This window comes from Terrapene carolina, unplaced genomic scaffold (genome assembly GCF_002925995.2).
Source record: "Terrapene carolina triunguis isolate 2854851 unplaced genomic scaffold, T_m_triunguis-2.0 Scaffold210, whole genome shotgun sequence".
Classification (NCBI taxonomy): domain Eukaryota; kingdom Metazoa; phylum Chordata; order Testudines; family Emydidae; genus Terrapene; species Terrapene triunguis.
In genome coordinates, this window is record NW_020664561.1 from 46235229 (window position 1) to 46250092 (window position 14864).

Genomic DNA, 14864 nt, shown 5'->3' on the forward strand with positions numbered 1-14864 from the left:
TTTTAAATCTATTAAAAGATCCCCCACATTTCCCCCCTAGACTGATACCTCATATGACATATTTCAGCTAGAAGCACACTTTTCCAGTAGAATTAAAATCCGCTGAAAACCCAGGGTTATGTAACGGAAACAATGAGAGCTCCTTAACTACAATGACCTCAGAGAACTACTATCCCCAAATAAACCATTTCCTTAGCACAGCTCTCCTGACACGGTGGTTAGAAACCATTGAATAAGTTTCATAACAGAAGTGATAATTGAAGAAACAATGAATTCTGAGTTATCAACTAATTCACTATAGCTTCATGAAAAACAAACCACCACTTTTCCCCCCATGGTCAAACGTATGAGCATGTGAATTGTAGTAGCCCAAGAATCTCTATTTTTTTATTTAAACATTAAGTATATGTTAATAGCCTAAATATAACTCAGAAAGTTCATTATTGTCTATTACAGCACCCCCCAGGTTGCTTTAACTTGTGCCAAGGCAAAGGCAGATCAGGAACTGCAAGATTCCCTAATAGCATCCTGCTTTGCTGCATCCAGCACTAAATCTGCTCCAATGAATTAAATTAATCTCTGGTGCTACTGGATTGATTTCAATAATATACAAAAGCTTTTGCTCCAAGAAGAAGCCTTCGGGAGAGTACTTGTATCAATAGGAAGTGAAGACGGAAGTACAAAAAACGAACACTTTAGTAGAGGTAGTGTTTTCATATGCACAGACTTAGTCTTGTGTTTGATATTTTAAATAAGGAAAATACATACAGTAAATCAATCTTTTATTATAGAGATGTATCAAACACGGTTTGAGGTATACCTATGTACACATTAAAGCTGTTAGCTGTTCTGTTCACTGTTAATAAATATTTCATAATTTTTAAGAAGTCCATGTACTTCTGTTCTCCATGCTTCTGTGGTGTTTTTATGCAAATCAAAGGGCATTTCATAATTCTGTTACACTGAATTGCTTGGTTAAGTGAACACTGTCTTCAGCATAAACTTTCATGACAGTATAACTTCCTAGAGCACAGCAGTATAAAAGCTCTTATAAAGAGCAGTACAAAAGAAGTATCATTAAAGCTAGCAATCTGTGTTAACATAACTACACCTATATTAGAAAATAGGCATCCTGTATCAATAGATTTCAGAAAAAAATATTGAGATTGGTTTCTGGGTCATCTTCGGTTTCTGACTCTTCCTTATTCTCTGAAGAGGTGCACACGCCAAGCTCTTTATCTGGCTTTCTTTTTCTTCTGTGAGTGTACACAGAATGAGTCTTCTGTATCATCTCACGAGGTGAGTTACTCATGCTGAGTTCAGTTTTCAAAGCTAACTGTAGGCAGTTGTAAAACCTGGAAAGGAACAACAACGTATTTATTATGTTTGCTTATGTTCTGCAAACAGAACATTAACACTTCGGCAACACAAAATGTCGCGTATAACGTTTCATATAATTCTAACTAAAATCCAAAGGCAGACCTGATCAGTATTGTGAGGGGGACTCAGGGATACCAGCACGTATGTTCTGTGCATGCTCTGTCAGTTGTCTAATCTCTGACCTTCTAGGAATCTAATTGACAGTTATGCCCTATGTATAATGAAAGTTCCATTCATATTGCTGAAAATTACACAACAGATGATCTCAAACACTTTTATGGTTTGCATCACATCTTAATAGCGTCTAATGGTCAATCCTATTCATAATCAGATGCACCATCATCACTCCCATTTGCAATTACTTTAACATCCCTGTGGCAACTACAGCAATTAATTCAGAAAAATATTTTAAAAATATCTAAATATGTTTAACTGTCCTTGGTGCAATTAAGTGTTTTGTCCTGTATCCTTTTGCTCTGTATTTCTTCTGCCCACCCTCTTTTGTTTTTCACAACTGGAAATGAGTAGAAAAGCCAGTACTGTGTAACTAGTCACCAGCAAGTGTTCCACAGACCACAGTTTGGGAACCTTAGACTAAAATTTGTACAGCAACGTTAATGGGTGCATTCTAATCTGAATACTTAGGAAATTATGTGTAAATTCCTGTAGATTAAAATGAGATATTCCTGGCTTCATCAAAAGGTGAATCTCCTGTCCTTAAACATTGTAAAAATCTAATCAAACACAAACTCCACATGAAGATGCAGCCGTGGAAGTTAATACTCTGAGACTAGAACTCAATGTGCTATTCATGCCATATATCTGGAGCAACAATGGGAAGTCCCGTATGGACTTTTTAAAAAGCTCTGTAACAAATCTTCTCTCCACTACCTGATACTGTTGCTTATATATGATGAAATGATCCTCTAGGGTCATCCATAATTTAAAAATACCCAAATCCTCTGAGATCAGATTTTCAATCTGTTTTACTATTATTTTTTGTGGCTAATCTCCCTGGTCTACTGGTTAGCAGACAAATGTTACACTTCTCTGGATTTAGATGTAGTGACATAGGATGCACATAATCTAACAAACCTGTCAATTCTCTTCATGTTTTCTTCCATCTTCCGATTAGCTGTCTGTACCAGAAAGTCAACATATTCTTCAGTGACCATCAATTTCCCCATGTGACTTAATGGAACTTCTAAGCAATGAGTACTCCGGACAGCCTAGAGGCACACAGATGTATTCATTTGAATTACATTAGGAGATAATAGCTCTAAAAAGTAGGTGCATTCATTACAGGAAAACCACCTGAAAAGATCTGGTTGTATTTCTTTGTGAGGAGAGTGATATGCCATGTCAGGAAAGTGTAATTTTTAAATTATTATTCAAATCTCCCACATACTTAAAAATGTGCTCATGTTAATAAATAATTGCTAAATTCTATAGCGAAGTAGAAAAATAGTGCATACCATCATAATTTTACCTCTTCTGCCAACTGTAATACCAGAGTTCCTGAATCCAGAATCTATAGCCACCGAGTGCTGTGAAACAAAAACATTTTAAACATCAGTTCATACATATTTTGTCAGACTGAAAGCTTACTGTGGATTATATTGCAAGTTAAGGTCCCAATTTTGCGAAAGCTTAAAGGGCATAGTCCCAACTGACTGCACTAAGAGCCACAATCACTAGTAAGTGTTTACAGGATCAGATGCTAATACTGTAACAAAATACTTTTAAATTAAATTTCAGTGACAAAGACAGATGGTAGTTTCAGTCTTGATCCATTCCATCAAGACAAAGGGAGAAGTTCATACCTCTTTTGGCACTACATTGTTCCAGTTTAAATAGTGGCTAGTCGAAGCCAATTGTGGGATGGATATGTTCTTAGATGTAGATTCTGCAGAACTCAGCAAAGTTTGTAGAAAGATTTTCTTCCCTATATTAACCAAGGCAGGGTGAAGATGAGGAACAGAATGATCCTGTGCAGGCCTACAAAGCCCCATTTGAAAGGCAGAAGGCCCAGCATTATCCACTTAGCTGAGGTCTGGGAGCAAATGGTCCCAGTCAGTAGTGAACTAATTTCTAAAGAACACTGCCATGGGCCAGGGAAAGCAACACAGATAATTCAGGCTCTCTCTAGCCAGTCTGCCTCAGCTAGAAGACTGAAGTGCATTTAAGTGGTTTTATTTTCTAGAAAGCACAGCAAAATCTGCAGAAAGAATCTTAATCCTTATTTTCTCCATCAACATACTTTTACTACCCCAGTTATTAAACATACATTGCTTCTGAGACTATTTCTAAGTGTTAAAATATTGAGGTGCCAACATTTTTACTTATGCAGCAACAAATGTAAACAAAACAATACAACATTGTTGATCTAATTTTACCAGAAGCTGTGCATCCTGCAACTCTTGACACTGCACATGAAGAATGAATGGTTCAAATTTGAATACAGTGTCACCAGTGGCTTTCTGCAACGCTGTCATCTGGAAAATGCAATGAACATTAATATATTAATACTACAAAGGTGAACTGTTACTATTAACATTTCATAATAAAATAGCTAGTTTGTGAAATGTTTAAAAACACCAGGAATGATTTGGCTCAATCAATCATGTTTGTTATTATTTAATTGCTTTTAACTTCCCATTGCTCATAATGCTGAGGATCTCTGCTGATTTTTAAGTATTAAACTGATTCTCTTGCCATGAATTTCTACTGGACCTCGACTTTAAAAAAAAAAATTATTTGCTTCCCTGTTTGATTATTTTGGACATAAGAAAAACCAATGATGTCAGCACAGCATAGAGAGTATTGTTTTACTACAGTCAGCAGAGGAACCTTGAGAGCACAAAATATTACTACTACTCAGTTATAGTTTGTTTTTGATTTCTTACATTATTGGAAATGATCACGGACATGTTGATTCTGAAGCACATTCCTCTTAAACTTGTGGCCTGAACTACTTGACCTTATTTTAATCTAGGTTTCAAAAATGACTCATTATACTACTTCTATGATAATGTTAAAATAAGATAAAATAAAAGGATTTATAAACTGAAATTAAACTCATAAGGCACACCAAGGGGAAAAAATAGATAAACAGTTACATAGCTTTAATACTCTAAAGGATGAATTTCACCCTAAGGTCCCAGTTTTGACTCAGGGCTCTAACTGGAAAATCTTCCTGCAACATTTTTCATGTAGATCACTTGAACTTAGGCAAATATGAACACAGAGCAATTAAAGAGAATTCTGCATAATAACAGTTATAATTTATTATTGTATGCTATGTTTATGTAAAATAAATTTAAGGATTGAGATTATTGGTTTTAGTTTATATAAATGCTGCATTGAAACAGTTACATTATTCATTGCAGTTTACACCACAGTCTACTACTATATAATGTTCTAACTCTTTTGTTCTTATCTAGTGTTCTTATATCTAATTGACTTGCCTCCCCCACATCCCGTGAGCATCTTTAAAGAAAATACTAGTAGCTACCAATTTGCTATACTTATATTTAGGAAAAAAAATTGAATTGCTGCACCATGCTTAATTCTTTTTTGGCTAGCATCCTTCCCCAATGCTTCCTTTAAATTGAAAATATTTCTTTAATCCTTTTTTAAAATTGAGAACTGTGAAAAATTCAACTATTATCTGAAAACATCCACTCAATGTGCAGTGGCAGTCAAAAAAGCGAACAGAATGCTGGGAATAATTAAGAAAGGGATAGATAATAGGACAGAAAATATCATGTTGCCACTATATAAATCCATGGTACGCCCACATCTTGAATACTGTGTGCAGATGTGGTCACCCCATTTCAAAAAAGATATATTGGAATTGGAAAAGGTTCAGAAAAGGGCATCAAAAATGATTAGGGGTATGGAACGGCTTCCGTATGAGGAGAGATTAATAAGACTGGGACTTTTCAGCTTGGAAAAGAGACGGCTAAGGGGAGATATGACTGAGGTCTATAAAATCATGACTGGTGTAGAGAAAGTAGATAAGGAAGTGTTGTTTACTACTTCTCATAACACAAGAACTAGGGGGTCACCAAATTAAATTAATAGGCAGCAGGTTTAAAACAAATAAAAGGAAATATTGCTTCACACAGCGCAGTCAACCTGTGGAACTACTTGCCGGAGGATGTTGTGAAGGCCAAGACCATAACAGGGTTCAAAAAAGAACTAGATAAATTCATGGAAGATAGGTCCATCAATGGCTATTTGCCAGGATGGGCAGGAATGGCGTCCCTAGCCTCTGTTTGCCAGAAGCTGGGAATGAGCGACAGGGGATGGATCACTTGATGATTACCTGTTCTGTTCATTCCCTCTGGGGCACCTGGCACTGGCCACTGTCGGAAGACAGGATACTGGGCTAGATGGACCTTTGGTCTGACCCAGCAGGGCCATTCTTATGTTCTTATTAGTTTAAGATACCAGTAATAGTGGTGTAAAATAAAACTGCTGAGGAGCCTACCTTCCCCTGTAGACTATTGTACAAGATTTAGATGTTCTTGTGTAGCGTTCTCTTTCTGTAACTATCCTTGTTATTAAGGTATCAATCTTACAAATGTAGGTGCTTAAAGTTAGGCCCCTAAATAAATGGCCTCCTTTTTAGATGTGCTAAGCACCCACTGCTACTAGTGGAGCCAATGGGAACAGGAGATACTCAACAATTCTTAAAAACCAGATGCCATAGGCCTTGATCCTGCATTATGCAGCATACAGGTTACCTGCTGTGTCTGCATAGCCCCACTGGCTTCAAATGGGCACAGCAGTCTGCCCATGCACTGGGCTTACGTATGGATTTTTCAGTGTCTGAAAAATTTTAAGTATTATAACAGAATTTAATATTGACTGTGATCAGACTAAGTGATGTTGGTGGGTGTACTTTTTTAAAGGGTTTCTGTTTCACTGACAAGGCTAAGTAATTTAGCAGACACTCTAGGGACAGTTTTTTCAGTGACAGTAAATGGGCAAGAAAGTCATACTGACTAAAATGGTCTGTGTATGCCCCAAGGCCGCAGTGACTTACATTGCCTGTTGCACCGAAATGCTTACTAAATGAAATAATTGTGACCAAAGGATTTTACCTTATTGCTTCTAGACCACCAATTTCCTGTAAAAGGCTCAGAATTTAATAAGAAAATACTGAAAGTAATTTCCTATTAAGCCTACAAAGTCTGAGGCCCAGCCCAGTCCCCAATGGAGTCAATGGCAAAACCCCCAGTGGGAGCTGGATCGGACTCTTAGTCAGTAAACAGCGAAAGCATAACTGCTGTAACTAATTAATAAAAAATGACTATCACTGATAAGATATGCGAGTGACAAAGAAAGAAGTTCCCTTATTTCAAATACACTAATGTTTAATAAAGAATTATATAGAAAAGTTTTGCCATGTGTTGATTTAATGACCATGGACAGCATGCTCACTGTCTCATGGAACACTACGGAGTCCCTGCTACAAGAAACTTGCATTCTAAGGCTCTGAACCTACAGATGCTTGTGGGTGGATCCTTTTGTGTGCACAGATATCCATGGACTCTAACGGGAATCTGTGAGGGTGCAAGAGTCTTCCTATGAAGATTTTACAGTAGTCAAACAGCAGTCCTATAAATGAGGAATATAACTACTAATATTCCTCTGTATATTCTTCAAAGAATAGGGTAGACAAATCAATGTAGGTTGACTTTCACAGTCCATTAGGAAAAACTGTACACCACTTTGACATTGTTATATAATACGTTGCGCAATTTTAAAATATTACTTTTTAATGGTTTTCTTCTTGTTGAATAAGACCCAGAAATCTTTTGTGAAGGGATGTTTTATAAACAAAAAAAACCCTACACCTTTCCTCAAAGGATCTTAAAGATAGCTATAAAAATTAATTACTCCTCAAATTTCCTATTCCCATTTTAAAGTGGTAGACACACATCGAGGCACAATGGGGTTAAGTAGCTTGCCTGCTGAAAACTCAACACAAAATTCAGGAGTTCTGACTTCCAGTCCAATTTTCCACACTTTATGTTTGTATTCTATGAAAATATAACAATTTTAAAAGTAGTCCGGTAAAGATTTCTCACACCTTTAATGGATGCATGAACATTTTTACCGTACCTACCAACTAGAAGTCAATACAAAAATTGAGATGGTTCCCATTAGCAAGAGCCAATGGCAATACCCTAGTAAGCTCAGACCCCACTCCTACTAGATGGCAAATCAGAGGCTGCTGAGATTTATATGAAGGTGATATCAAGTAAACTAAGAAAAAATAAGATAGAGGAGCTTTTTAAAGTTTAAATGTATGTATATTATTGTTATGCAGTCTTTACAGTTTTTTTTTTTAACAGAATAACTAGTTTCATTGTATGGGGTACAATGTAAAGAGGAGCATTTAGAGAGCAAAAGGCAGTTTTGGAAGCACAAAGTAGTTCGTAAATATTCAAACTGTTCAACAGTGTCTTAAACTGATTTGATTTTAGGTTTCAAAACATTTTTTAGGATATAATTTTAATTTAAAAAACTGCATAAGAAAGTCATTGTCTTTTTGCATTTGTTCAGATTTGTAGTTGTAAGCTATGGCTGTTTCAATCTTAAAATGAAAGTTGTTAAAATTAAATCATAATGGAGTTTCTGCTGCATACAAAATAACAAATATGCTTTTTCGGAAAGCATGTCTGCCTTTTAATGAAGAGGACAGAGGTCCATTTGTGTTTGCTTCCTTATCTGCTCCCCCGGATAATTAATCATGCATGACAGAATATCCACAGCTCAGAATATTTAACTCTTGCAAGGATTAGCAAGGGTAACAAGATTATTATATGGATAACATGAATATCTAGTTACCATAAATAATGACAAATTGTAAGGGACATTAAACTTCATGCTTCAGACAATCTCTGACTATTAGAAAGTAGGATAAAACCTAATGCAGGAGGCAGATTATCCTGCATCTGCATACCTTCCTCTGTCGCATCTGATGCTGGCCACTATCTGAGATAGGATACTGACTAGACATACCTTAGTTATGATTCAGTCTGGCAATTCCTCTGTTCCTAATAGAGGGAAGTTTTGTTTCATTGCTACCATTAATTCAATTTAAACTGCTAGTGACAAAGTCATTACCATCTGAAGACTGTCTGGTCTATGGAAAGTGAGTTTATGGTGTCAGACTAGTTCCTACTGGAGGTGTCTACATCAGTCACTCTACAGCTGACATCTATGTTGCTTGCCTCAGTGGAGACAGCCAGAATTAAATGAATGGTCATGGATGCAAAAATACATTCTTACCACAGAAGTGATCCTTCAATACAGAATTGAGACACACTTGCCAGAAACTTGACTGTACTTATTCTATGGATAAGGAAAGGGCTTCACAAGCACTAAATTAATATTTTTAGGAGGAAAAAAGCTGATGTAGAATCAGCACAAAATGCTGGTCTTGTGCAAACCATGCAAAATGTCTAACTAAAAACCACTGAAAGTGGTGGATTTTATAACCTGCTGACATTGTACTCTAGTTCATTATTTTAAGGAGACAAAATTTTGACACTAGCCCTGTTTATATTGAGCCATATTACCGACTTAAACCATGCTCTTGCTAGAAAGGTGCTAACAATGTTGCCAGCTAACGTAGGCAGAATTTTATCCTAATAACAAAACTGTGCTCTTAAATGAACATAATCATTCTACTAATATGAAGAAAAAATGTAAATTCTTTCCTAGTTTCTATTTGAAATTGTGTTTTTTGGATGGTTGGGATGAGGAGAGGGTAAGTACTTATGCATAAACGTTGTACATTATTCACATCTTACCACATCCTCTTTTGCACAGAGTTGATGCGTTACCATGAGCCAAGAACAGTTTTTCTTCTGTACCTCATAGCCATTGAAACCCTAATGAAAAACAAATTATTAAAATAGCACTACAGTTATAAAAACAAATGTCCTTTGCATTCTTGGCTTGGGACACAAGGATGTACAGAAATATTCTCTGATCAATAACCATAACTATATCAACAATCTTAATGTTATTTATTTATATAACTTTCATGTGATTTTTTTTTTAAACTATCAAATCTAGGTAGGTATTTACACCACCTAGATAACAGTAGCTAAGCAGGTAGTTTAATTTAATCCTGAATATTAATGGAAAAGTGTTCTGATTTCACCCACATTCAGCTGTAGCAATGTGATCTAGTATTTGCAGAAAAAAACCACAAAGATGCTAATTCAAGATCTTTGAAAGAACTTTTGTGGTGTCGCACTGATTAATATGAAAAATTCAATTAGATGTATCTAAACATGAATCTCATGATGGGAAGCAACAAAATACAATCATATATGCTTTCCCCATACCACCTTACACTGGGGATGTTCTCTATTAAAATTTATTTACCGTACATTTTGGAGTTTGAGTTATGCACACAACTAATCTAAGGACCTGTTTATAGTGGGAATATTTGTACTGATGCAGCTACACCACTGCAAAACTGCAGATGTGCTGCACTGGTGTATTATGGGATCTTAAAATTCTACATCTCTAACATTTAAATAAGGAACTAGCATGTTCTTCTGTGTAATCTAATCTGCACTTTGCATATAAAACTTGTGGTTTTGATAAATTTATGGAGAGTGCATGATGAAAATTAAGTCCATGAAAAATCATGTAGTATAATTTGTTAAAGGAGATTGGTTGTAATTATCATTACTATAAATCAGTGTGTCAAGACTTAACAATCAGTTGCTTGGGAATGGCTAAAGAATATTAGGATCTGGATAGAACTGCCAATTTAAAACTTTGTCCTCTGGGAGAAACACTCTGACTACACTATATTTTTGGTGTTGCTCAGATCCCAAAATGATAGTTGGTTGCCAGATTAAACCCCTAGACAGATCATGTGATTCAAATGTCAGATGCTGGTGCTGTGTCAATTCTACTTTTATTTTGGTATACTTTAGTGTTCTGTGCTCTTAGTTTACATCACATAGACAACAACAATGAAAATGAGATCATCATATGAAACTGAGCAAGGACTGATGCCAAGTCTTCCTACAGCATAAGGTGGAGGGAGAAATGAACCACATGCTTTCAGTAAACTTCTCTTCTACGCTAGTGCTGCTATAAACACCATGGTGAATTTGCTATAAACACCAAAAACTTTAACTGTAATATTCCAAAAACTATTCATAAGCTGGATAAGAGACAAAGGTGGGGTGGGACAGGATATAACATCTCCATGTAGCTGCAGAACAGAAAAGACTACAGCACGCACGTAACTAGGGATAACCTGGGCCAGGACTTGTGGGTTGTAAGGGCCATGCCTCCTGCACGGGGGCAGTTGAGCTTGGGGTGTGTGTGTGGGGGGGTTATTATGGGGTGGGTTTCTGGCCCTGTGACCTCACGGGAGCCCCAGCTCGAGAACAGTGGGCGCCAGAAGGGAATCCCAGGGCTGCACAGGTGACGGAGGGTCCCCAGGAGGCGCAGCGCGGAGCCTGCTGGGCAGCGCTGACAGCGCGGGCACTTCAAAGTGGGGGGGGGTTGTCTCCGGAGCGGAGCCGCGCTCGGCGCTGTCTCCCCACCATGACACCCCCCCCCTTTCCTCAGACCACTGCCAGCGCTGCCGGGGAGCCACTCGCCCCACGCGGGCTTGAGGGGGAGGCGGCCCCGGGGGTGTGGTGGGGTCTGTGGTGCGGCCCCGGGCCCGAGGGAGGGCAGCCGGACTCACTCGGGCGGGGGCCTGCGCGAGCAGGAGGCGGCCGGCGCAGGAGCTGGTGGTGCAGAATCGCTCCTGCCCGTTGAGGAGCTGCACTAGCTCCGCGATGGCCTCGTCCACGCTGCCCTTCCTGCTCTCGTCCGCCCGGGCCAGACGCTGCTCCTTCCAGCGCCGGAAGGCGGCCATGGGTTCGCGGGGACGGAGAGCCGGGCTGGGACCGGCAAGCGGGCGAGCCCCAGGCTGCACAGCCGCCCTATTGGCTGATGGTGGCCGGGTTGGGCCAAGCCTGCCGGCCCGGCTGCAAAGCGCGCCGGGCACTTCCGGGCTGGGGGAGGGGCTCTGTGTGCCGTATCGCCGAGTAGAAGCCGGAAGAGGCGGGGCTGGATGGGGGAGGGTCTAACGGCCCTGGGGATGGGCGGAGCTGCTGCTACCTGAGGAGGTCGGACCGCGGGAGGTGAGGCGGCCTCGCGGCCGGGGGGTTACGCACTTAGCCGCGGGAGCAGGGGGTGGTCGCAGGGCGGCTAGAGGGCCCGGAACTGAGGGGGGGCCTGAGGGCAGGGCCGGTTCCGAGCGGGAGGGCGCGGAGACCCGCCGTCTCTGGGGAGCCCCAGGGAGACCCCTGCGCCCCCGGGGCCTCGCTCCCTGTGTCCCGTGTCCGGGCCGAGGCCGCTTGGCTGGAAACGGGCTAACCCGCTCCTCGGTAGCGGGCAGATCCCGGGCAGCGCCTCATGGCGCTGCCACCAGCCCGGGGCACGGGCGTCTCCCCTCGCTCTTCCCTCCCTGGGCGCGTCCTGTCCGCACACCCCTGGCTGTCGGGGGCGGCGGCCCGACGCGGAGCTCAGAGCCGGGATCCCCGGGACGGCCGTTCCCGTGTTCGGGCTGGTGTTCGAAACGGCGACAGCCTCCTGAGCCCTGCCTTGGAGCAATGGCAGGAAACCTTGGGGGGAAACAGTTGTGTAACGTGGGCCGGGGGGTGAGCAGACCAAGTCATCGGATCTAGCGCTTTGGGCTCTAGTATCGGCTCCATCGGCAAATCCCGTAGATAGAATTTGAGTGCTTAAAATTAGCCACTGGAATGTGGGTTTAGACACCAAAATGAAATTATGAAAAGGCTTTGAAACTAACCCACCACTCCAATATGAGATAGGAATTGATACCATTTTACAGCTGGAGAAACTGAGGCACAAAGGTGTTAGGGTCAGAACCTTCTAATGTAAGCACTTACTTTGCATCCTGAAGGAGTGGCATTTAAATTCACTGTAACTCCTTACTTTTATAATATTTAAAATGACTATCATTTAAAATCCATTTTGCTGGACCTGCCTCAGGGAGGACAACTGTACAATTCGAGAACCAGTTTTCTAGAAGGACTTAATATCTTAATATGAGGATCCAATCCTTCTGAAAACCCTATAGGTGGTTTTAGGGACAACAGTTTATATGTTATCAGGTGTTACTGGAGACAGTCTTGATTCTCTTAATTGGGAGACAGTACTTTAGCAGGTTTAGAAAACCTACAAATATTTTATGGAATATGAAATGCCCATGATTTTGGAATTGGGATGTTTGGATCTGAAACAATAAGCCAGTTTGGAATGATGCTTAATAATATACAGGGACACCATTTAGTTGTTTGAGTGTGGTGTTTCTGAAGCCAAACCTAGTTTCCAATGTAGGACTGAAAATTAGACAGGAGTAATTCTGAACCTTGCACCTGGAAATGAATTTTGGTTTGAAAGTATAACAAATACACTTTCAACAGGGTATAAATAAATCTGTTTACAGTCTTGGAGCCCTATATTTCCATCTCCCTTATGTGGAGACCCCTGTTATTCAATTGGAACTTTTAGGCCCTAGGCTGCAAGTGAAATTGCAGTTATGGTTAAGAGTATATGTGTAAAATTTCTACACAGAAAATATAAAATGTGTAGTGTTCTCACAGTGTGAGGAAGAGACATTTAATGAGCACACAGGTAATATTTTAAGAACTCTGTGACGTCTGCTAGGGAACTCACTGCAGATTTAATTTATCTGGGAAAGTGTAAATAGGCACTATAGAAAATCCTTAAATTTGGGTTTGTCTACATATGAAAATTATTCCAGATTAAGGTAGGCTGTGAATTTAAAGCCCAATAACTATTCCTGAATAACATTATGTTTTGGTGTGGCTTAATCCAGTTCCAAAGAGGATTAAGCTAATTTGGAAAAAGGCATTCTTATTCTGGCATAACTACTGCATGTATAGATAAACCCTGAGACAAGAGCGCGCTAATGAGAATTAGAAGTTCTCAGAGGGGTAGCCGTGTTAGTCTGGATCTGTAAAAAGCAACAAAGAGTCCTGTGGCACCTTAAAGACTAACAGATGTATTGGAGCATAAGCTTTCGTGGGTGAATGCCCACTTCGTCAGATGCATGTCACCCACGAAAGCTTATGTTCCAATACATCTGTTAGTCTTTAAGGTGCCACAGGACACTCTGTTGCTTTTTAGACGTTCTCAGACTCCCAAACTGATAAATGCATTTTGCAGTGCCTATGGAAGCAAAACAGGGTCTCCAATGTCCTGGACTATGCTTTCAAATAAAAAATAAAATAACTTGCAAATGTCTTTTATTCACGTTCATGCTTTTAGGTTTAGAGTATTAAAAGGCATAAAGAGGAGCTTGTGATTCAAGAAAATATAGTAGAACCTCAGAGTTATGAACACCAACCAGAGTTACGAGCTGACAGGTCAATCATGTACATACCTCATGTGGAACTGGAAGTACCCAGTCAGGCAGCAGAGACAAAACAAACAAATACTTGTACAGTATAGTACTATGTTAAACATAATATTCTAAAAAAAGGGAAAATTAAAAAAAAGTTTGACAAGGTAAGGAAACTGTTTCTGTGCTTATTTCATTTAAATTAAGATACAGTAGTTAAAAGCAGCATTTTTCTTATGCACTGTAAAGTTTCAATGCTGTATTAAGTCAATGTTCAGTTGTAAAGTTATTTTGAAAGAACAACCATAATGTTTTGTTCAGAGTTATGAACAACCTTCATTCCCGAGGTGTTTGTAACTGAGGTTCTAGTGCAGGGATTGGCAACGTTTGGCACGCCGCCTGCCAGGGTAAGTCCCCTGGCTGGCTGGGCCGGTTTGTTTACCTGCCGCGTCTGCAGGTTCGGCTGATCGCAGCTCCCACTAGCTGTGGTTCGCTGCTCCAGGCCAATGGGGGCTGCGGGAAGCAGCGGCCACCACTTCCCTGGGCCCACACGGCTTCCTGCAGCCCCCATTGGCCTGGAGAGGCAAACTGTGGCCAGTGGGAGCTGCGATTGGCCGAACCTGCGGACGCGGCAGGTAAAAAACTGGCCCGGCCTGCCAGGGGGCTAAAGGTTGCCGATCCCTGTTCTAGTGTATCTGTCTTGAACTACTACATTTAGCTTCTGTTTTATCACCAGAGTTTGTGTGTGTGACCCCCTGCCCTAACCGCCCCCCACGCCCGGGATCCCATCCCCTGTCCAACTCCTCCCTGTCTGCCCCAAGCCCTATCCACACCGTGCCCTTTGACAGCCCCCTCGGGACTCCAACGCCTATCCAACTGATCCCTGTCCCCTGACTGCCCCCCAGAACCTCCTGCCCCTTATTCAACTCCGCTCCCCGCCCCCTTACCATTGCCGCTCAGAGCACCGGGACTGGCAGCCGTAAGTAGTACACGGTAAGTAGCACATTCCTACGGGGAGCAATTTAATACACTACACCTCACTTAACGT

The 14864-nt window shown here is 40.7% G+C and overlaps 2 protein-coding genes across 2 annotated transcripts in view; one reads left to right on the forward strand and one right to left on the reverse strand.

Moving 5' to 3' along the window:
• Positions 1–775: 775 nt before the first annotated feature.
• Positions 776–11332, reverse strand: LOC112107615 (tRNA wybutosine-synthesizing protein 3 homolog). The gene is made up of 6 exons (XM_024201394.3): positions 11126–11332; positions 9213–9293; positions 3777–3875; positions 2856–2927; positions 2476–2609; positions 776–1355 (listed from the first exon to the last, which is right to left on the reverse strand). The coding sequence occupies exons 1-6, from the start codon at positions 11297–11299 to the stop codon at positions 1148–1150; spliced, it is 768 nt and encodes a 255-aa protein (XP_024057162.2). The 5' UTR covers positions 11300–11332; the 3' UTR covers positions 776–1147.
• A 200-nt stretch (positions 11333–11532) lies between these two features.
• LOC113404989 (quinone oxidoreductase-like) overlaps positions 11533–14864 on the forward strand; it is an 18773-nt gene continuing 15441 nt past the window's right edge. The window contains exon 1 of the mRNA XM_029912376.1: positions 11533–11567. The gene's annotated coding sequence lies outside the window, so the exon portion shown is untranslated. The remainder of the gene's footprint in view (positions 11568–14864) is intronic.